At 39.2% G+C, this 24295-nt stretch overlaps 1 protein-coding gene across 3 annotated transcripts in view; it reads right to left on the reverse strand.

Annotated features, from left to right (window-relative positions):
* TBC1D14 (TBC1 domain family member 14) overlaps positions 1-24295 on the reverse strand; it is a 64940-nt gene that overhangs the window by 24195 nt on the left and 16450 nt on the right. For all 3 annotated transcript variants that reach the window (XM_048303357.1, XM_048303355.1, XM_048303356.1), the window contains exons 3-5: positions 18892-19012; positions 3811-3929; positions 1148-1230 (exon numbers count right to left, since the gene is read on the reverse strand). In XM_048303357.1, coding sequence (XP_048159314.1) covers positions 1148-1230; positions 3811-3929; positions 18892-19012 — 323 coding nt within the window. The remainder of the gene's footprint in view (positions 1-1147; positions 1231-3810; positions 3930-18891; positions 19013-24295) is intronic.

Below are 24295 nucleotides of genomic sequence, written 5' to 3' on the forward strand. Positions count from 1 at the left end.
CAAGCTCTTTGCAAGCCTGCCGAAATGCAGGCTTTCAATTTTTCTCTAGCCAACAAGAAGGTGTTTACAGTCTTTGCTCTCCTGACCTCTGGACAATATATCGCTCTGCAAAGCTGTTCATCTGGAGTGACATTAGGGACAATGGGTTTGTCATGGTATTTATCTGGACAGAATGACATACTCCAGTTCAGTGAAGACAGAACAAGGACCTGGTCCATCGTCTAACAATCATCCTGTTTTTCCCAAACCACCTACCCTACATGCTAAGAAAGAACAGGGAAACTCCTTTGGACTACACATACAGTAGCAGATAGATTAAACAGGAGTCACATGAAGCTAGAACTTCACCGGTAGGTATATGATGTTCAAAATCACAAGAGGATACTTCTATTAGTGTGTCAACTGCAGAATGAAAGCAAGTCCTGTGTTCATATACCCTTTCTACTGTTTCATATGGTTCAAGGGTCTGGCCAGCTGGAAAAAAATATTTTCAGTAGCTCCCACTGGATGCAAAACCCAAGTCTCAATCTCCTATTATTGCAATGCTTGTTTTTAATTAGAAAACCCAGATGGTTTTCTAGTATCAGCCAAAAGAAACCACTACCATCACCTCTACATCATGTTCATAGTACAGTGTTACTAAAACACTTCTGTGAAAAATATCAGGCAAAAAATTACGAGCAAATCCTTGAGAAAGCTGTAAATTTTAAGTGAGAGAGTATAAAATGAACATAACTACATACATTTTCCTACAATGAAAATTATGTATTTATGTACTACAGCCTGAACAGGTTGATTCCAGTATGAAACTGACAAATACCCTGCAGTTGTAAGTCCAGTCTTCACTAATTTGACCAACAATCTCCTTCAATATATTACTAAGTTTTTAAACCCACAAATAAGTGTCACTCATTTAAGAGTTATGGATTAAAAAATTATTTCCTGCTGGATTTTAGGACCATTTTCTTTTCAGCTTGGGGCTGGGCTTTTCAACAAAACTACCTTTGCTCCTCTCTTTTTGGACTGATTCTTCTTTGAGAGGAGGCACAGATCCCTCACATTACAGAGCAACAGACTGACACAAGTGCATTCCAGGTTTAGAAAGATCCCTATACTTTTCTCCTCTGAAGACAAGAAATCCCATCACCTCTTTTTTTTGCTTGAACCACCATTTCTTCGTACTGTTGCCTGTGTTTCTGAGCTTCTTCTGCTGGTTTTGCAGGAAGGTTCCTTAAAAAAAATATATTATTTACAGTTGGCATGACTGTCTAAATAAAATTCTAGATACTTCTAAAAGAAAAGCACACTCTGTTTCTTGTCAAAATATCCAGTCAAAGAGCAGAACAACAGATCCTTGGAAAGAATCTTTTTTTTGCCAGAGTCAGCAGCTATGACTACGTTTATACACAGAATACGCTGAGTAATTTCCTTATGTTTGGTAATTTCAGCATTTTTATTATTAAACCAACTGAACCCATAGGCTGATCTTCATAAAGGGAACATACTGGTATATACCAAGCTGGTAGGTTTTGATTTGAACTGGTAAGATTCAGGACTGTACTCTTTCTTACTGTTCACCTTGTCTAAGAGTTACATCCACAACTTTCTTTACCCACACACAATGACTCCCCAAACCAGCCACCTTTTCCCCTCTGGTCTCCAAGACCCCATTTCTATTTTAAAGACTTAACTCCTTCCCCACTCTTCTAGAACAACAAGTGGCACTGGGGTCATCTTTAGTATTCTCCACTTCTTAATACCAACAAAACATTTTGATTTGTGATTAAGACTCTGCCATACAAATACATGTCAAATATTCCTATGTCAGAACACGTGACCTTTCAGTTAATCATATTTGTAATGAACGTAACCATATGTATCTCTTACAACTACAAGATCAGCAAAACATCAAAACAGGAAATGACTAACTATTTTGTTCTTCTGTATTGTAGAGCACTGTATTTTATTCCTAGAACAGTTTATATCTTTGGTTAACAGAAAACCTATGCAAAAATTCACTTTTATGTTCCTGTAAGGTGTCACACATCAGGCAGCTGACAGCCCCCAACATCATTAATAGTTAGCATGCATTACAATTTATGTAATCACAGTGCCTGTAATGTACACATAACCATGTGATACTGGCCTATGAGTATTTTTCCAAATCAAGATTATTACTAGAGAAACAAAAGTAAATTTTCACATTGGTGAAATGTTAGTTTGTTAACCACAGAGACCAATCTACTCTTTTTTCAGTTTTCTTTTCCAGTTTCTTGATCTGCATCTTTTTTTAAATCCAACTCTTTAGAAATTTATTTAAGTTAGGGACAGTTTGGAAAGGAAAACCTGATGAAATTAATCAGGTTCTGCTAACTTAAATTCCACCACTCAAATTATTTGCCCTATGTCTTAACATTACCACCATACATGTGAGGTGATGTTTAGTATCTATTAAAATTCAACTACTACTTTTTCCATTTGAAGCTAGAGGCACTATGGAATATTCATTGATTTTTTACTATGAAGTTTTACCTAAACCCTACAAATGAGTGTGAAATCAAGAGCAACTATTGAAAAAAAGAATCCCACTCCACTTTTCTGTCTTAAAAAAGAAACTACTTAAAGCCTAATAGGTAAACATTAAAAAATAGTATAGAAACTGTAGGTAAACAATTAAAAAAAGATTCTTTAGGAAGAGTCAGAGGACAGCACTGCTGTCCAGAGCAGTAAGTGATGCTTCAGTTGTCTTCAATTTTAAAAATTCCTTCCTTTTCTGCTAGAAGTTCCTCATTCTATCAACAGTAGGAAAGAAAGCAAAATCTGGACATTCTCCTGTAATGTAACACTAATTCCATCTGTCTGAACACTGTATTACTCAGATTATCCTACAAGGAAAGAGATTTTTAACAGGTTTTTAAATACAACAGATAAGCTAGTATGTTTTGTTTCCAGTTGAACATAATAAACTGCTATAACAAATAATCACTCTTACAGTTTTCTACATCTCCCAGTGTCTTGCCACACAGTCCATCAGCCAAGCCAGAAAGTTACTTAAGTAACCCTACAATTAGACTAGTTTGATATGAGCATTTTTCATACAGGTTTGTTAATGAAAACACAGATCTATGTTATGCCAGTTCTTCACACCAATGCACAGCTATACTAAAAATGCAGATGTCATGCCCACAAAGCCAGATCACATTCATAATCATAAACTGACTAAGCATGACCAAATCTGTGTAATTCAGGAGAAAAACATGGTAAAGCAGCTGCCGGCAAATCGCTTTGGAGTCAGTCTGCATATGCAAAAACCTCCTTGCAGTAAGAGGCATGAAACAACTCATCAAGTGCTTGACAACCCTTAAAATGTGATGCTGAACTCACTGCAGAGCAATCACTATATTGTTTCATTATTTATGGAGGTGTGGTCTTTCTCTGTGTAAACAGGACACTGGATTCTTGCTTCTCAATTTCTTTAGCAGATACCAGCTTTGTTTTTATGCTTAAGTTCTCTCATGGAAAATAAAAATCCCTTAATCATGTTTAGAAGATAGAATTACTCAAAACTAAAGCTCTGCTATCCTAATTACCTCCCTTAACAAAAAGCTATTGCTTTTATTATAAAATAAGGTTCCTTCTGTTTGAATAATTTTTCTCATAATCAACCAAATTTCATATTCCCTAGTCTGAAAAAAAAATCTGCTTTAGATTTTAAATAATCTGTTTAAGTTAGAGTAAGCAAATACACTTAGAAAATCTTTGCTAGGTTAATTTTAAAGAGACCCTCACTGTGGCACTTTCAAAACTTACGCCGGTCGGTCCTCTAAAATAAGTGCTGTAGTGGAGAGTGGTTCAAAATCAAGATTCTTCCTCACATTCTGTTTAGGAGAGAGTGGTCTCTGAGCTCGTCCAGTTTTTTCTTCATATTCCTAGAGAAGAAAAACACAGGGCTACTTACAAGAGTGGAGAACACCAAGATAATGAACTTGAGAATTTAAAAAGGGATCTACAAAAGTCTTCAAGATAATGCTTTCACATCTAGCCATACTGCAGTACCTCTGAAGCTTTTCAACTAGAGCAACCTCAACCCTGAAAACAATGGCAAAATTTATGTTCAGGAGTGAGTCTTGATGTTTTTTTCCATTCCTTCTATTTGTAAAAACATCTAAAGTTCCTCTGGCTGACAGCCTGCTTTTACAAAGCACTACTACGAAGGCGTTTACAAACAGCAAATACTATCTGAGGTATAAAAATAGGACCTATTTTATTTTTTTTTTCATTTACATGGTTTTGAAAGCAAAGTCAAAAATGACCACAAGCTCCATGTCTTAAAATCTCATTGTAAGATTTCTCCTATGGAAGCTGTTTTCATATGCAACATCTCAACAGTGGGGAGAGAAAAAAAAGGTTAAAATCACTGTTGGACAGAAAAGTCCACACTTGGTACAACGCCTTACACAATCCTAAATCACAACGGAGCATAACATGTTAACCTGTGTCTGTGATCAGACACTGACACCCTGGAGCAAGACTAGCAGAGAGGCATCAAGACGGTCTAGACCCTGAGGTCTGGAACAAGTGCCGTATGAACAGAGGTCAAGAGAACCAGGCTTGCTCAGCCTCCAGAGGAAAAGGCTTTGTAGGGAGGGTAGGCGAACAGTGGGACAAATTTCCTGAGATGTGACAGAACTCCTGACCTTGAAGGCATTCAGAGCTCAGGTGGATGAGCCCTGAGAACCTGGTCTAAGCAAACTGTCCTGAGAGGGCAGATAGCCCCTCAGAGGTCCTTCTACCCTTAATTACTGCATAACGCTGATCTACAGGAGAGGACTTGGTATTCAGGTACCATTTTATTTTTACTTTTCCTATAAACACTGATTTAAAAAAAAAGTATACTAAAACCATGACCTAATGGGACCAAACAACCTTTACACAACTTCCATCTGCTTCAATGCTTTAAGTATTACAGCAAGCATTAAGTATGCAAAGCATCAGTGATATACAAACAACAGACACGGTCAAACAGTCCTATGGAAAATCACATCCACATTATAGTTACTTCTACATTCAACTTTATGATTCTTGCCACTTCCAAAACTCAAAGGCTTTCATGCACAGCTTTTTTATACCATTTCTAGTAAAATAAAATTTAGAAAAAACGTAAATGTACACTATTAGCAAGCACTATGAAGAGTGTTCCAGCCATGGATCTTTTCCTGCTAGCACATGGAGTTCCTCAGATGGTACTGCTTGCTTTCTCTCAACGTAACCTCTCAATTTCAACAAAACTTTCTTGGGCAATAGATCCAACCTTTCCAACACAATGAGGTTCATTCAGCAACTAAAATGAGATCCATCCCTTCCAGAAAGGCTGTCTCCAATCACACCTTAAAAAAGGGATGGATGAAAACAAGACATGATGCAATGAATGTGGAACAACACAGCCTTGGTCTTCTACTCTGCGTTGTACAGTTCAATTCTACTTCAAGCTACTTCCATGGGGCTCACGGGTACAGGTCTGTGCAGCCCTCAGGACACAGAAAATCCCTATTTTCCCTTGTCTATTAACTGGGCACTACCTCAACAATCAATCCTATGATGACTACATTACTGTAATGGGAAACACGGTCATGAATTTGGAATGTCTGGCTCATTAATACCAGCTAATACTGCTATGCATGACATCAGTTTGAAAACAAGGAAAAGAACCAAGGAAAATGCATTTAAACTACAGACTAGTACTCAGCTTTGTCAAGTAAAGGTACAGTGCTCATGCTGACAAAGCCATTCGCTAAAAAAACCTCCAGAGAGAAAATAAGCAAAGAAATGCTGTAAAAAAGGTATTCAGATAGAGAGCATATTCAGAAAGCACAGATGTAGTCTTACACTGGTCACTTGCACCAGCAAGCAACTGAGAGTGACCAGTGTGTAAGTGCACCATCACAATGGGCTTCAGGTGCACCAGCTGCAGAGTAAATCCACTGTGCTGATAGGAATGAAGTAAATGGCTTTTCTTTCTCTTAGTTTCTATTAGGAGACTGATTTCTTAATGAGCCCTTTTTCACAAATTAACGAAGTCAAAAATTAACCTCGATTACTCCCTAAGGCATCTCAGAATTTGACATTAAAACATATGCACCCAATGTTTATTATAGTAGAAGTTCCACTAAAGCTACTTAATTTTGACATATGAAAATTATATTCAGGGTTTTCTTTCACTGAAAGCCAGCTGGAGAGCAAAATTGCTTTTGGAAAGTGAGAAAAGAATGTCCACACTGAGCTGCAATGGGAATTTTATTCTGTACCCCAGAATTAATTTGGAAATCCCATTCAGCTAAGTACAAAGTTCTCCAGACCACCACTACGCACACCCTTATAAGAATTTATTGGTTAAGAAAATGTTTTATTTCTGAATATGGGTAGCTAGCTACAGTATCAGCACATCAGTACAATTATGCAAACCTCTCAAAAGCGCCAAAGCCCACCCTGCATTTCAGCAAGTATTCACTGGTGTTCTACTCAGCACTACCCTACAGTAAAAAAGCCAGACCAGCACAAAAATGGGAGTGGCACATTTGATCAGATTACAAGTATGATTCCTTTGTAGGAATTTCAACCTTTTCAGTGGTAGCCAAAAAAAGAATAAAAATGTCCTCTGGTGATACTATCTACAAGACTGGTTTTTAATTAGGGAAGATTAAAAAAAAAAAAACAACCAAACAAAACCTTCCAGCCCAGTTTCCCCCCAAAAAAACATAAAAACCAAATACCCCAAAATTCACAGAAAACAAAAGCTCATGGAAAGTATCTTTTACTCCACTGAGAAGAGAATGCAATTTCAGAGTACAATGTATGATACAGCGATGAAGCACACTGAAGCCTCCACAAACTCATATTAAGAGTATCTGCTGACTGAGCAAGTCCAAGTATTTGCACATACAGGCATACTGCAATAGGCTAAGCTACACAATAGCTCATTTAAAGTTTTTTATTTTAAACCAGATTCAAATCTCTCACAGGTAAAAATAATTCAGCATCTGTTTAAATGCTATGCTGCAGTTAGGGGTTACTAAGCTGATATGGTTGCAAGTTAATTTTAGGATCAACTTAGGATGAGCTGACGGTTTGCGATTTAAAATACAGCCTTATCACTCGGATCATCTAGGCTTTCTTCCAGGTTTCACCTTTAGCTGTTCACAAGAGCTGAACTAGGGTTTGAAAATGTTCTATAAGAGCGTGCTGTAGATTAAAGCACTGATTTAAATAATCCAAACCAAACAAAGAAAACCCACGGAAACACGCCTCCCGAAACCAAGTTTAATTCTGGGTGGAACCTGCCAGCTTTGCAGTTAAGATGCAAGAAGCTGAGACTGTGGTGATTCTCTGCGATTCTTCAAAAAAGAGAAGCCAACCTACAAAAGGATCCTCAACCATCTCTACCGAGAGATGCAAATAACCCTCCAGAACACAGGGCAAGTGCTGAAAGACCGACTGCACTACCCGGGAGAGGGCTGTGTGACTTCCCACACGCCCCGAGCCTCCCCAAGCACCAGCAGCACGGCAGAACTGAACGTACAATAACACAAACTGCTCTATCAAGGTCATCTTGTTTTGGCCCTGCATGTTTAAAGGCAGCCACTTTCCGACGGAGCCGAATATGAAATATTCATGTTGGGTGCCGGAGCGGCAGACACCAGGCTGCGGGACTCTGGCTCCACGGGCGGCAGCACTGCAGGGCAGGAGGGATGGCCAGCACAGCCGGGGGTTCCAGCCTACAGCCCCCACGCTCCGACACCCCGAACCACCGGCGTGGCTGTGCCACCGCCTTCCATCCCGGCGGAGTCTCGCCTCGCACGTAGAGAATCCCCTTCCCGGGAAGCTGGTTCTCGCCTGGACCCGGCGAGGCGACCGAGAAGCGGACGAGGCCGGGTTCGCCGACACGCGTTCAAGTCCCCGCCCGCCCATCCCGCCTGCCCCGCGCCCCGCAGCCGCCCCGCTCACCATGAACGCTGCGGTCCCTCACGGGCGGCGGCGCCGGAGCCCCATTGCCCGCCCCGCACCGCGGGCCTGGCTGCCGCCGCCCGGGCCCGCACGGCCTCGCGGGCCGCCCGCCCGCCCCGCCTCCCGCGGGTGGGTCCGCCCGCCCCGCCCCGCCCCGCCAGCCGCGCTAATCACCCGCGGAGCCGCCGCACACCATCGCTGCTCTCCGCCTCGCCCAGCGCTGCCTGGGCACGCACGGCTCCGCCTGGCGAACGCCTCCCGCCTCCCGGGCCGCCCCGGCAGCCCCGCCCGGAGCAGACCCGCGTCCATGACGGACAACCCCCCACAAGCTCGTCTGCGTTAGCCGCAGTCTTTGTCAGCTTAGCATTACGGGTGTTGGTTTAGGACGCAGCTGTATTCCTTGAATCTCTCTCCACTCTCTTTCCCACACTGCCGCTTCCCCTCCCCGCGTCCCTGGCTCCAAGCCAGGCGTTTGCTTGTACCGAGTCCCGCTGCTGTGCCTTGCTGAGACAGCCTCGGTACCGCTCCGAAGCGCCAGAGCAGCTAAAACTCACCAGCCCCTGTATCAGTGCGGAAGGAGCAGCAGCAGTGTTACGCTGAAATACTCCTACGGCATAAGCATCTTTTCAGTAGCACTCATGCTCTGTCCACCTCTGACAACTCTAAGAGATAGATATATAAATCTCTTCTACAGTTCTGACAACTCCCACATCACCTCTTGCTAAATATTTTGCCTCAATCCAGATAAATTAAGCTTGATATTCTTTCTTTGTCCAAAGACTCTGTTACCTAAGTCAGTGGAGACACCCAAGTTGCTGTGGCTCCATTTTTGGTAGACTTGAATTTTAAAATATTATCTATTCACCTGCAACTGTTGCCATTTTCTCAACTCTGCAATAAGGATTTCATATTCTTTTATCTCACTGACTGTGGTTTGCAGCTGCCAGGGTGAATTGCTCACGGTCTTTATCACAGATAAAATGATCCTAAGTCCCGAAATTAGCAGCAAGGACTGATCTGAAAACAACTGGTCACTTAAGCATACTGCTTTCAAAGCTTTGCAATAGTTGGGAGAACTTATTTTATCCGAATTGCTAGGTGTTATATCAGCTATTGTTTTCAACCTGAGACTTCACATCTATTTCACGGATGCAGCAATACTACGGCAAATACAGAACAGCTCACTGTTTACAAGTATATCGGCTTCATTCCCACCACCACCAGTTACAGACACCTGCCATCCAAGCATCTCGTGTCAGAGCACAAGTCAACACAGCTCATGCAAAACACTGCAGACTCCAGTGCTAATGCTTTATCTCATGAACTATCTGAAACTAAGTTATCGCACATATCAAAAGAACATTCATTAAAGTTACAGCTATTAACACGGGGGAAAAAGCAGATGCTGAGGAAGAGCACCCCTGGGTGGGCAGTGGTATTCCTGCAGTAGATGTCTATGCTTTCACACTGAAATTAGAATGGTATCACAGCTCTTCTGCAAAGCACTGACTGGGAGAGAGGAATGCCTGGTGACACAGGAAGATACTGCAGGATGAAAAGCGAAGTACACCCTGTAACAAACCACAGCTGGCTACAAGTTACACACACAGTTGGTAGCAGTCACTATTTTTAGGCTGCTTCAATTAAAACACTACCTGAGACTACTTGAACAAGTTACGTGCAAGATTTAATCACATTTTATTTTTTCCACAGGATGTCCCACCTCATTCAGCACACAAAATAAGAACTGGACCAGAATTGCCCAAGCAAACAGATAACTATTTTTTCTCTGGTTTTTAAGTCTTATCACTACCTCAACAGTGCTTCAATGTTCCCTTGCATTGTTTCATGACTGTCTACTGCATGTCCATCTGAAATCTCTTACTTTTTATAAATAATGTAGTTTACCAGACAAATTTCAGCTGGTGCATACCCAGCACTTTCCTGCCCCTCAATACCCTTCTGGCCCCTCTCACCATTTCTGTGCCACCATTACACAGCCATGGTCAATACCCTGGACTGGGGAAATGATACGACCAAAACCACACCTTTTGTTTTGTTCCATTAGTTTGGTTACTCTGCAATGCCTGCTCTGGGACAATGTAAACGTGAAAGGAAAAGGAAAACAAAGGAATATGCAGCAGGACTACCAGATCATGAAATTTGTGATGATCTTTCGGTTGGGAAACTAAGATGTGATTCTTAACGTGACACTGGGCCATAAATGAATAATTTTAATGAAGATCCTTATATATACAGTAATCAAAGAGAATTTAAGGAGACTGGAACTTCAGGCAAAGATCTGATTATGAGACTAACCTTCAAAATTTAACAGAGTTCTGAACTTCTGAGTTCAGATATTATACAACCTGAGAAATCTGAATTGCATACTCAACCTGTACTTTAGTGATCTGCCAAGCTCTACGAATAATTAATGGTTCAAGAACCATCAGCCCTACTTGCTTTACACAGCTCTCTCTATATGTGTATACACATATATTTAATCCTCTTACATTAAAGAAAGGATACCTGAGCAGAAGATAGCAATTGCATAACAGAACTTGTCTGTGATAACATTATATGTGCGAAGTTTTATCTTCCACCAGGACATCTTTCATCTTTAGTACCACAGTATTCTCCTGTTCCATACTTTACAAATTAGGAATGCCTAAGCAATGTAAAAGACAAGATAACATACTATGGCCAAGTTGTGAGGAAAACCTCACACTATTTGTAGGGATCATTTCAAGTGCTCTGAAATTTGCCTCTTTTCCCCAGGAAGCATCTACTTTTCCTTTCTGATTACAGGGGATACAGAACCTGGGCTGGCAACTGTGATCCCACAAAATCACACTGAAGTTAAATGAATAAAATAATCCATACATCTTACAGAAAGTTAAGAGTAAAGCAAAAAAATGAGAAGCCACATACTCTTGTTTTGCAGTCCTGTGCTCCAGCCACTAGACTGCAATTTTAAAAATTTTAACAATTTTTCCATATACATATTTTTATAACTTCATATTCTGAGCAATGGAGGCATTAGATTAAGGAACAGTTAAAACCTAAGCAAAGACAAGGCCAGGTTAGCTCTTCCAAGAAAGAATAACAGTTTGCTGTTTTGAAGTCTGTTGCCTCTAATCATTCAACATGCTATGTATCACATGGTTCCCACCCTCAGGGTTCACGTTTCATTTGTGCTGTATGTAAATAATTTAACTGGTTTTTGGTTATATAGAGTGACATGCTTCATTAAAAAAAGAAGAAAAGTATTTGAAGTACTCAAAAGAGACAAGGCATACCATGAAGCATGTTGCTTAAGAACAGCTTTTTATTGTCAAAAGCAGGATCTTCAATCATATTGTGCAGCATACTGTTAGGAGTGACTCTAACATGAGTCACAGTAACAACAAAAAAACACCCTCCTGCTCAGAATACTGCAAAGGACACAATTTAATCTGCATATACAAACACGTGCGTGTTTCCCTAGGTACTGACACTATGTGGCACACTGCAATATTAATCAAATGGAAACATCTGCAAGAAAGGCCTCCAGGAGGACAAGCATCTGGGAAATGTCTAAGCAAGAAAATACAAGCTAAATGGTTGTTTTATTTTACTGTTATTTTCTTGTGAGCATCTGCCAGAATAAAACACTATTAACACTTGCTTTCAGCATAACCCATAAACATCACTTCCAGGGATTGGAATTCCATTGGATATGGACTTCATGTGAAAACATAATTTTACTTGATCTGTATGCCTGCTCACTGATCTCTACACCTTAATTATCTGTATAGTCTCAGCATAATAGCTTTCCAAAAAATCTCTCAGCAACTTTTTCTTCTGACATTTCACAGTAGTGCTGATGTTGCAGAAGAAAACTTACCTTTCCTACCTAGTCTCATATAACACGCTCTTAGTGTGGCTGAAGATCATGTCACAACTGTTCCCCTCATTCTGAGCGAGACACAAAAATAAAAGGACTCTCCATGCTACATCAACCTGATGCTGACACCACTCTGAAACGGCCAAAAATCCAGGTTAACTACAGGAAATAGAGGAAAGGAGTCACAGAAATATCATATTTCATCAATATCATATAACTCATCTTGCAGGTTCTCAAAGCAGTTGTAAAAACAACCTCAAATACTTGTAATCTTCAAGACAGTGTAAAAGTCACCCAGGAATGCCACTTACTTTGCAGTGCACAACAACTTGTATTTTATGCTGTTCAGATACCTTCCACACCACACAGTCACTATTTTTGTTTGCGAACAGCTGTCTTTGTAGGTAAGTATGTGCACACTTGTATTTAGCACCATGACTCCAGCACGTACACCAAACTAAGGTAGCGAAGGTACTTCACTGGATACTTCTGACCATATTCTACTTCTCCCCTGTTTTCAAATCTCTCTACTAATTTCCCTTCTGCTTCCTCATCAAGATTTGGGTATCTTTATGGATCTCTGACCTCTTAAAATTTTATGCTTGTCTGCCCTTAGAAATTACAGAAAAACAAGGTAATAAGGCTACTACATTAAAGCCTCTGAATGTTTTTTTGCATCCATGTTTGCTTCTCTGATCCCTGAAACTACCTTTGAAACTCTTACTGGTGCCAATTTCTCACATGCCTAATACAAGCTTCTTTTGTACTCATACTGACAGTGTGCTCCATATTCTCTCTCATCAGTAGTCCAGTCTTACAGATCCTTGTGCATTCTGTGTTTAATTTTACCAAAAAAACCCTATATCAAAATGTTCCTGAATATAATCATCTTCTGAATTTAAGGTTCAGTATTGATGAGAAGAAATTGCAGCTTTTTAAAGCTACGCACAAATACAAACATATGAAGGAGGGCAACATACCTTTATAGTGTGGCTTAAAGCAATGACTATTTTTAGGCTTTAATATTCATGAAGCTGTTTCCACTGAGCTTTATCATGCTCAAGTGAGAATTTCTCAATAGAGCACAAGAAAATTATGTGAAAATACTAACAGGCATGAAAAATTTGTAATAAAATCAAGGCAAAAAATAGGACCGAGAGTCCTCAGAGAGAGAAGGAGAATGAGAACATAAAATTTGCTAGTCTTCCTTCAGAAAGACACTTAAGGAAAAAGCACCAGTCTGGCTTTTCAAAATCCTTACATTCGCATCTTCAGGGTTTCCAGTAACACACAGTACCTCCATTCATTTTGCAGAGCTAAAGAACATCAGCTTTGTTTGTTGTTGCTAGAGAGCATGGTAAGAGTTAGCCTTTCAAAACCCGTATCTACGCCACTCTTTAATTTTATATGAAGTTTGAGATGCATAAGCTGGAAGACAAACAAAGAAAACCTTTGGGTCAGGTTTCTTGGGAGCTTGCTTAAACTTAACACAAAATTAGCACAATGAAGTCTAGCAAAGCTTTCTCAATCTTACATGTCAGCAGTGGAAATGTTCCAGTCTCCAGTTAGAATAGGAAGTTCCACCATATTTAGGTGTTACACATCTGCTTTCAAAAATTTATCACCAGCTTTGCTTCACAGCAATGCTTTGCCAAGTGTTTGTGCAATGCAACAGTCAAAGGCACGTGGCATTATTTCCAGGCTTGCTCTCTACAGACATCTATTTTCATTCAAAGCCCATGAGAGGAGGGGGGGATCTGAAAGCCTCCTGTGTGTTGCCAGTGGAAGGTTACTACATGGAAAAAAGCTTACCGACTACACAAAGAAGTAAGTGTTTAAGTATCTTTCTACTAGCACTGGAAGACACACAAATACCAGTTGCACGATGGATTCTTATTTAACACAAATGAGAGCAAAATTCCACGGATGTATCAGCTGTTCTGAAAAGTTATAATCTCTGGCCTGGAAATTTTGGGGTTAGAAAGAGCTGTGTACTTGATACTCAAAAGTCAATCATTTTTCCGTGAATTTGTGGCTTCCTGCCTTTAAAAATAATCTTGTGCTACCAGAATTCATATTCCAGCTAATGCTAAGTATCAACTTGGGCTACAAACTAACTGTCCCTATTGAGACAAAGAGAACAACTTCAAAGTTACTGCACTTCCCCCAAAATATACCACCAGCATTGAAACAGACTGCGCAGCAGACCAGCAGCTGACATTGTAACTGCAGTAACAACTACCTAAGCTTATACTTCTATTTAGTATCTTTACTTCTGAAAGCAGATACTTATCCTACAACACTGCCTGCTACACCTCTTTAGGATCCCTCCAGCTTCCAGGGCTTTTGAGCCACACAATTTACTAGGCATTTTAGAGAGCGAGAAAGCTAAAATAAAAGCTTTAAATCTGGAAAAGGAGGAAAAAACCTCTCACTTCCTTTCAAAAATACTTTGTAACTTGTAATAGCTATTTAAACCAATACTCAAAGCTTACTGCTCTCCATTTGTCTGATGCTTGTAACGTATTCTGTACTTTCATATGTTGTTAACATATGGGAAGAAGTTCCAACGGCATCAAAAGCAGAACTTCGTCAGCTACACTCTGCTAGATTATGATACCTGACTGGGTCATATTAAATTCTTTTATTATTAAAATACACAGGAACAATCACCCTGACACAGTATTAAATCACACTTTCAATTACGGTGAATGGAAGCTACGACTCTTGCTTTGTCTGTTTAAATATGATAGCAGTTTTGTTTGAGGCAGGTAATTTTCAAGACAGGACAAGGGCAACACACTCTTTGTAGAGTAATACAGTCTACTGGAATTGTCGAATGATCTATTTAGTACTGTTCTTGTTGAGGAAAAAGGAAAGACTTTTTAGGACTTCATCATTGACATAAAAGGTTTCCTTTCTTTACTTATTTTTATTTACCTTCACAAAAATTAGATGTCCTTTACATATGATTGCAATAAAATAAAAGTACTTGTAACTGGATCAGAAGGCAAGACATGAAACAGCAGTGCATTAAGGCAACTTGCAAGTTTTGGGTTTTTATTCTCAAGTGGGGAAGTTAGTTACACCTTTATTTCCAGAGAATGTAACAATAAAAGGCATAGGTTAGACCAACCACAGTAATTATACCTTCTTACACTGCCCTTGCTTCTTGTTGAAAAAAGGAACTCTGGCCCACAGATCTAAATCCTGCCTTTCTGAAGGCTGACTAATAGAAATGAACCCAACAGTGGAGACCACAGGAAGTGACTCATTCACACCCTTGGACTTCTCATGCAGAACAGAAAAAATGCACTACACAGTTTCTAGCTTCAAAGTGGCAGTGAAGTCTGTGTGCTAACGCTCACCCTATTGGCAGCTATAGCCATCAGTCACAATGGCTTACTCAGGCTATCCAAAGACTAACTCAGTACAAGCAGAAGACAGTGCTCTATCCAAGGCTGTAGCTCTAGCACCTGCCAGAAGCAGCAGCCAGCCTGAACCAACGACTTCCCCTTCCAAAGGCCCTGAATGGACCATATGAATGCAGTAAAGCACGGCTCAGGCAAATGCTCTGAAAAGCTCTGTATTTTTAGCCACTGGCAGCCATCAGCAGAGGCTGCAGATGTGCGGATGCAGAACACGAGGCCACAGCTCCCCACACTGCACAGCTTCCACCCGCACTGCTCCTGCACATGGAGCTGCACAAGAACCTGCACACATCAGCAGTCTGGGGACTTTGCTCTGCTCTGGGCTTTTTTTAACCTGGAGAAAACCCACTGCTTATAATGGGACATTTTATCACTATCTGCCTAAAGCATGGGTTGTAGTAAATTCTTTCCATGTTTCTCGCTAGGTGCTGTTGCTTTGAAACTCTTTTCCATCTAACAGACCCAAACCAGAAAACAGACTCTGATAAAATCACTTTACTTCATCGACTAGGATTATAGCTTAAATCATGTGAAGATTGAATTGAATTATAATTAACATAATTCAATTTATGAAGTTTTTCCTACACTAATGTTATAACCTTTACTCTTCATCCCATAACAAAGCATCACCTGTAAGCCAAGAAATTCATTTTCCTGTTTTGAGAGCTCATTTTTACTTTATCATGTCCTACAGAGTGAGCCTCTTCAGTACAGCTGATTTTAATTGACTGGAATGTTGACCCCCCCACATATAGCCATATCCTAATTATTACAGAAAAACATTTGGAAAAATTACAATCCCCAAGTTAAAAATCATAGTTATTTTTTAATTATTAAGGAATTGCCATTAAAATTTTTAAATATTCCAATATGGAATGTCAGAAAATGAGATCATAAAATATTTACACTGAATTTTTGAGTCAAGATTGTTATTGAAAGGCCTCAAGTGTTATATGTGCTGAATTTTACCAGTATTGAAACTTAAAAAAAAGAAGATGTTCCATTGAGCTCTTATTGGAATTCATATAGTGAAAGCTAAATTGTACAACCCTCAAAGGGTCAAAGCACACTTGGAAGGCAAAAAAAACCTGCAAAACTCATTGATTAAAAATGGATTCTGCTATTATATTTAAAAAAATTAAAATAAATACACTATAAAAAAAAGTAATTTCATTTCACTGGGGAAGAAAGCTGTAACATGTCTCTAGGATATAGCCAAAATCTGGCTTTCCTCTATATGCCTTAATCTTTTAATACACAAAATCTTGACTGGCCACATGCAAACAAGTTCTGTGAAGACAGATCACATGAGAAGAGATAACCAAATGATATGGTGATTCTTGAATTTTTAAAGGAATTTCTTTTGAAGAGCATTCACTAACAAAACTGTGGGGAGAGAAGTTGTTGCAAATATATGGTATTTACAACTTCTGTGCTTGACAATCTCGAAAAGAGCTTCTAAAAGAAACAGTGGCTGCAAAGCCTAGCTCAGTTCTACAGTCTACTGGAAAAGAAGAGAACTTAGCTGAGGTGCTGTCATTTGACTTTTAGTGCATTTTCAAACATCAATTGCAAAAGGAACTGGCATAACCAGTTCTGCTCAAGCAGAATTCCTGAAGATAATTGATATAAAAAATTAATCGTGCAAACCTCCATTGCAAATGCAGTTCCAGCTTCTCCAAAATTACTCATTTTGACAGCTTTAAAGTTTTAATTTAACTGGATAAAAACTATACAAAAGCTCTCAGTGACCCAGTAAAACAACCCAGCCTGAGCATATACCAATATTGCTTCTTCATCAGAAGACTAATACTCATGTATATTTTCAGCATTAAAAACAGGACAAGCAACATCTTAGCTGGAGTGATTTTAATTCCTACACTGTTAAAATACAGTATGATGCTATGTTGTATATACACTTGTTGAACAAATGAGTGTTGTCACAAGAGTTTTTACATGGCTTGAGAAAAGCCGTATGTGCTCAAAAAGCCTGTCTGACCATTGTTTTGGTGAGGGATCATCTAAATCAGGCTGTGCTGTTAGATGGTGGTGAGGTTCAACTAGTGACTTACAGCACTACTCATGATTCAAAGTCTACATGCCAAAAATAATCTCAGAAAAGCACCAAATCATTTAGGAAGGATTAGTTATTGCTATCCAAGAGGCACTGGAGACAATTGTTTTAGACTGCAATTTTGCCAGAAACTCACTAATGGTTGTGTTGGGGTCCCTCCCCCTGCCATGGAGCCCTGGGAGAGGGGCCCTGGGGGGGAGGCACGGTGTTTCCCTGCCCCTGGTCAGCCTCATTCCCCATTGGTTGGTTTGTGTTCCCCTGTGTAAGAAGGACCCTTGGTCCCGTGACTGAGAGAGTTCCTGAGCAGAGTCCCGGCCATGCGGCTGGAGAAATAAACATCTCTGAAACATCTACCACGAATCTGTCTATATATATTTCCTTTCCACGGGACTCCTGGTTTGAAATATGCTTGTTGCAGTAATCCCCGCTGCAACATGGTTGGATGCCATACCATGTAAGTATTTAATAATGACTGTTTTGTAACAAATTTAATACAACCATTCAAAGCTGTAATGTAAGATAGTTTGGATGTAAAGGAAAAAGAGTCACAGTACCAGCAACAACCACAAAATGTTAATAGATTATCTACTCACTTACTAAAGAACAGGCACTACAATAAAATATACTGCTAAGTGTCAGAGTACTGCAGTTATTAAGTCTCTTCAATTTTGTCATCAAAAATCTTTAGTGAACACTTCAGAACCATTAATTGTGTCAAGACAAGCTGAAGATAAAGTCTGAATGGTTGAGTACAGTGACAAGTTCAAAAGCTGCCTCAATTTCACTTTACCAGCCTAACTACAGCTAAGAACAGTCACACGACACATGGATTTCCAGAATACTTTACCCTGAATTAAGCAGCACAGTCCTTCAAATCAGCATTTGCATTTCACACACAGCATCTGGTTTTGAAGTTTTACTGCATGGTCTCTTTCCACGCAAACATTACTATTCCCACAGTGATTTGAACAAGGAAGTGACAACTGAAATACAAAAAAAGCTCCAAACACATTAAAAGGCTACTTGCAATCCAAAAATCCCAGATCAAGTCAGACAGAACAAAAGAGGTTTTCTTGTCACTGAAAGAGCAGCTCATGAACTACTGACCACACAGCTGGATTTCACAAGATTTTCCCCATTGGAAAGGCAAGTCATTTGACTCACTAGCCAAGAGCTTGGGTTCATCTGTAGTAGAACCAGTTCCTTGAAATGCTGCTTTCAACAATGTTGGAAAAAAGTGGGTTTCACTTCGGATTTTTATTCTCTTATGACACGCTAAGGAAGGCTCTTCACACCTCACATACTCAGTGTAATGACCAAGTAGAACACATTCTTCTGAACAGCACTGTCGTAACAGAAGGAAAATTTCAACAAAGAGCCTTTTCTGGTATTGAAATTGTGTGCAACTCAAACAATATATGCACAGTCATATATACAGATCATAAACTTAACTGGCTTCTTCACTCACCATTAATCCTAACACAGAATTAAACAAATACCTTTTGTACTTTCTTTGGGTCTTTCTGTAAGTTTTCTCCAAGAGGTACTTTTCCAAACAACTTCCATCGCACATCATTTTCTTTTTCAAATCTTGCACTTTGCTTTCTGGTAAACAAACTCCTAAAAACAAAAGAAGTTTTATTAAGAAAAAAGGTTAATTGATTAATTATAATGAAAAGAAGGACAAACATTTGCTAAGCTTATGGATTCCTAATCACATATTCCAACTCCTCTTGTGGTTGTGCTGACAGACACTGTTTCCCAGCTTCAAAAGGTACACCATGCAGTATTATCACCATACCAGGCAATGGACTTGGTTAAATGACAACTTTTAGATAAAAAAAGATCATTTTCCAACTTTCTAAAAGTGGACACCCTTTTTTAGCCTTTCTGTAGATCATTTAGCCTCACTCTTTAAAAAAAAGACTAAGGCACTAAACCTCTTGCTGCATGAACATTCTCTACCCACCTGTTACAACACATTACTACCAAAAATCACAAGAACCTTGGAGACATAGTAGCCTTTTACTGTATTTAATCTGCTTTAATAAAAGATTATTTTTCCTAAATAATCTTAAAAACAGCTATCAAAACACATTAATTCTGAAGTCTCTCTGAAATGTCTAATATTTACTAGCTTAAACTCTGTAGGAACAGTCATAAAGCTAGACATAAATGCACTGAAAATTAGATTAGTTTTATTGACATTGCTAGTTTTAAATCATAAAGCGATTTGCCAGACTTGCAACTTCACACCACAACTACTTTTTTCCAAAACTGGAAAAAACAGTACAGACCAGTCTTCATGCTTTTGATAGCACTCAGCTCCTCCAAGAGCACAGATATTCTATCCCCATGGCACGCCTGCATTATTAAAGCAACAAATTTTCTTTTGTCCTACTGTCTAGTTTAGAACATATTATTCAAATATGTCCAGGTTGGTTCCATGATTTACTCACCTCAAGGTGGGTTGATCTGGAAACTGACTGTAAGTTTTTGCTCCCTCATTTAAATGAAAATAAAAATCCACTGAGACAAAAGCAATTTTGCTACTGCACTCAGCAGGCAACTCCAGTACCTTCAAACCACAGATGCTCCCATTCTGACATTACTGCTTTTCCTTACAGTTACCACCTTAATGCCGTGTGTGCTGGCACATCGAGTGCAGATTGTTTCTTATGTATAAAGTGTGATAGTTTGGAAAATAAAACTACATTGAGCTTCACGTTCTAAAAGAACTGAATACATGTCTGCAACAGGAACAATCCAGGCACTAAAAAATTGTTTTTCCTTGTCACTTTGTATCAGATCACATGACCAATATCACAGCTATACCAACAGAGATAACATTGCTGGAATACAAGAGATATGTTTAATATGTGGAAAACAATTGAGGTCAAAGCATTAGAGTATGCTGAAATATATTATAAAATTAACAGTATGCACTGCCATCCTTAAGTATGCATATATTTATACAAATTATCACATGCTTCTGTATCACAAGGGTACAGTTACCTTGAAATTCAAACCAAGAACAAATTATCATATTAAAAGATAAGAACAAAGTGTTTATGTACAGAAACCACGCAAGTCAATTACAACTGATGTCAAAGCTAAGCAGTAACTGTACTTCTCCAAACCCCTTTCAGCTACACAGAGATTATAAAGTAACTAAAGCCCGAGATGACAGATTTGTATCATCATTTGAGACAGCTACCTGGGAAATAAAATATAAAGACAAACAGACAAGATACTAATTTTTATATTTTTATATAATTTTATATATATATATATATATATATTCAGTCCATTTAAAATGGAGAAATATCAAGCAAGTTCTAAAATATATCTAAGAATAAAAAGGAAAGCGTGACAGAAACAACATCCTAAAATCTACTGCGTGTAAATAGGATACACCATGTAAGGCAGACTGGCTGCTCTTGCAAAAGGGTTTTTTTCAGATTGTTACTACTTCAGAAGCAAGCAAATTCCAGACTACAAACCATCTTCAGAGAAAAGAAGAACTTCTAGCATCAGGGACACTGGAAGAGTCCAGTAAGGAGGCACACCTCTGCGACAGCTCTGTGCACATTCAAATCCTTTTGCAAGTAAAAGGCTTTCACTACACTTCATTAGCACTGCAATAACACAAAAATTAAAGGCAATTTTCTCTCTGTCTCTATCCACATTAGAGGTTGCTAGCACGAGTGTATATACAAGCAACAACTCCCTCAGTCTCCTCTGAAGGATTTTAAGAACAGCAGTAGGTATTTACCCTCAGAGCAAAATAAAGATGAATTGGAATGATAAAAGTGTAACAGCTCTCTGCTGCAAGTGCCTGTGTAAAATGAACTAAATCTGAAAAGACAATCTCACACACTTCCTCTCAATTCAATTCCACAATCCTAACTATCTACTTTCCCTTTAGAGGCAGCATCATAACAAATAATCTGTTCTACAGCTTATCTAGCAGATGGCACAGCACTTGTTCAGCTCACTCTTCTCTATCCCTACATTCTAGGGCACCAGGCATCTCTTCCTTCCTTTGTACTATGTCAGGGATTTCCAGATCAGTTTTAATTTAAAATACATATATTGAACTGAAAGCAGTAGGTATGGTCAATATACAGATTTCATTCTGTACTCTTCTTTTCCTCCACCCTCTGTTTGGACCTAAGTCCTAGTGTTTGGTTGGTGTCCACACTATTTACAAACTCCAAAAAGTCTCAAAATCCCCCAAAGGCTTAACATTATCAGCAGTCACAAATCAGCACAATCAGATGTAGAACAGCCAACTACAACCTGCTCTTGCTTTGACTGAGGACACACAGCATTAAATCCTGATCTGCCCCAGACTGGAACAGACCAAAGGTAATATATGACAGGATGGCATAGAAGGAGCAGAAGAGATGCCACCTAATTTTCACCTATTCTGAGAAAACTTAAGGGGAAAAAAAACCCAACCAAACAAAAAAAACATCTATGGAATGTTCTCTGGTTCAATTTCTGCAGAGCTTTGCAATAAATCAGGACAACACCACAGGGTCCTGATAAAGCCACTACCTGAGATTCCTGAACTAAAAGCAAACCCTTAAAATATCCAACTGCCTTAGGAGGAAGTTTCTGCCATATATATGTCAGAGCAAATAACTCATAGCAAAACCTTTCATTTTTTGTTGCTACAGCACAAAAAGGAATTACTTTCCTCCTATTCTTACACAGCTCCCTCAGATTTTCAAGAAAAGTACTAAGTGGTTTCACTGTGAGCAAATTCACTAAGAAAAATTCCATGCTAAAGGTAACTTAAGGAGATCTTACAGAAAATACAGGTTAACAAGAAGCAAAACTTCCCTATTTGAAAAAACAAAACAAAACCCTAAACAAACAGATCTTTACTCCAAAGATGAGCTCAGAAATTCTAGTGTAAAAGATGTCAAAGTTTCATTACAAGGGTTTTAAGATAACAAAAATTAATTTGAGATCTTAAATGTAAAAAAGGGCTGACATGCCTTGAAAGAAAAGAACATGCTCATCGTTATCTCAGTATCACTGTCCTCTTCACAACTATCAGAGCACATCATGATGATTTACAATAGGGATATTAACAAGAACATCTGACATGATGCATGATGTCTGCAGACTCATTAGTGTGGAGTCATTAAAGTGTCATGGGTTACATCTTCATTTCTGTTGCACATGGTAACTATTTTACACTAAGTGTCTGCAGCTGCTTATTTTAGAGAAGCCAAGCACGGAAGTTAAATTGAGATCAAATTTCAATTAGAAAACTGCTTTTGCACAGTCCCCTAAAAACAGTATTTGGCACCAAACAGCTGTTTAACATTGTTATTTTAATTGAGCTGTGGAGAGGGATTACCTACCTGAAGAGAATTTAATTCTAATTCCAGGTTTAATTTTTACATACAATGAACATCCTGTGGTAGGACAGAGATGGAACAATCTTGATATTACAGATATCAAGATTACAGCTTGAACATACAGATATTCCATCACCACTCTATACTGATCTGCCCAGCTGCCTTTTCTGTGGGGAAAAGAGGAAGTTAATACCAAGAGGCAAGTTTAGCAATGTCAGGAAAACCTTATTTTTTAATAAAACTTTAGAAACAATTCCATTTTGGTTCTCCAAGCACTGCTAAAATAAACGTACAAAATAGTTGCCATATATACGTACTGCACATGTATATATTGCCACTATTTTTGTAGCCTTGTGTGCTGTCATGATCAGGCTGAAGCCGCAATCAAATTTTAAAACTGTGGTTCTAACGATATTAGATATTCTAACGATATTACAACAAGTAATCGAGTCAAACCTATCCATATTGCATCTCTAAGAGCATTTTCAAGCTTTTGCTTTTAAAAAAAGTCTGGAATCACCACTGAAGCAGAAAGTTTATCTAGTTCTGTCCAATTCTCTTTCCAAAAAGACAGGAGGTCTGCAACACAACTGCCAACAACTACTGCCCTGTGAGGAGTTGAGAGCAGCAGCTCCACAAGCATTCAACTATTCATTTTTCCACATTTCAGCTGTGCTTGGTTCCAAGCAAGGTTAGTCACTTTTGTGAAGTCACCTCTTAAGAGGTCATCCCTTTCCACCACAAAGTCTCAAAGTCTTCTCTATCCAGGCAGGCTCAATACTGAGCCCATCAGATACCTCTGAAGTTTGGTACCACCAGAGTCAAGGAACTGTTTCTCTGGCACATGTCACTTAAACAACGGGAAAAAAGGATGGGCTCACACAGGAGCTGTCAGAGGGTGGAGCTGAGCAAGGCAGGCACATACACACCCACTGACACCTGTTGGTCCACACACACATCCCTGGACTTCCAGGCAACACACGGTATTTTTTTACCAGAATGCCCAAGATACACCAGTGTCCTGAAAGAAAAGGTAGAGGAGCTTAGGATTTAGGAGTTTTTACAATTACAGCATCTGGGTTCTTCAGAAAATCTGAATTTTAACTGTATTGCTGTGACTGTTTTGCCAGGGCTCCTTAGATGAAGTTCTACAGTACTTGAACTACTGGCATGCAGCACAGAGTAACAACTGCAAGCAACAGAAAAGTGAGATGGTATATGCTGCTCTGTGGTAGCCTAACACTGATCTAGCATAGAGATTACATTTGCAAGTAAACGGGTTCCTTACTCTTAAAAAGACAGTTGGTACACAGAAACATGTATGAAAATTGTGAAGAAACTGACCCAGCTCATGCAAACTGATGCAATTTCTTATCTGCATTTAACCAACACTAATTTGCAAATGTAAGTAAATTTTTGTTACAAGTTTTAAAAATACACACAACATCTCCTGCTCTCAAGATGCATGCTCCAAATTTTAATTAGTCTTTCAATTAAGATTATTTTCAGAAAACAAAACAAGTGG

Source organism: Corvus hawaiiensis, chromosome 5 (assembly GCF_020740725.1).
Source record: "Corvus hawaiiensis isolate bCorHaw1 chromosome 5, bCorHaw1.pri.cur, whole genome shotgun sequence".
NCBI classification, from domain to species: Eukaryota; Metazoa; Chordata; class Aves; order Passeriformes; family Corvidae; genus Corvus; species Corvus hawaiiensis.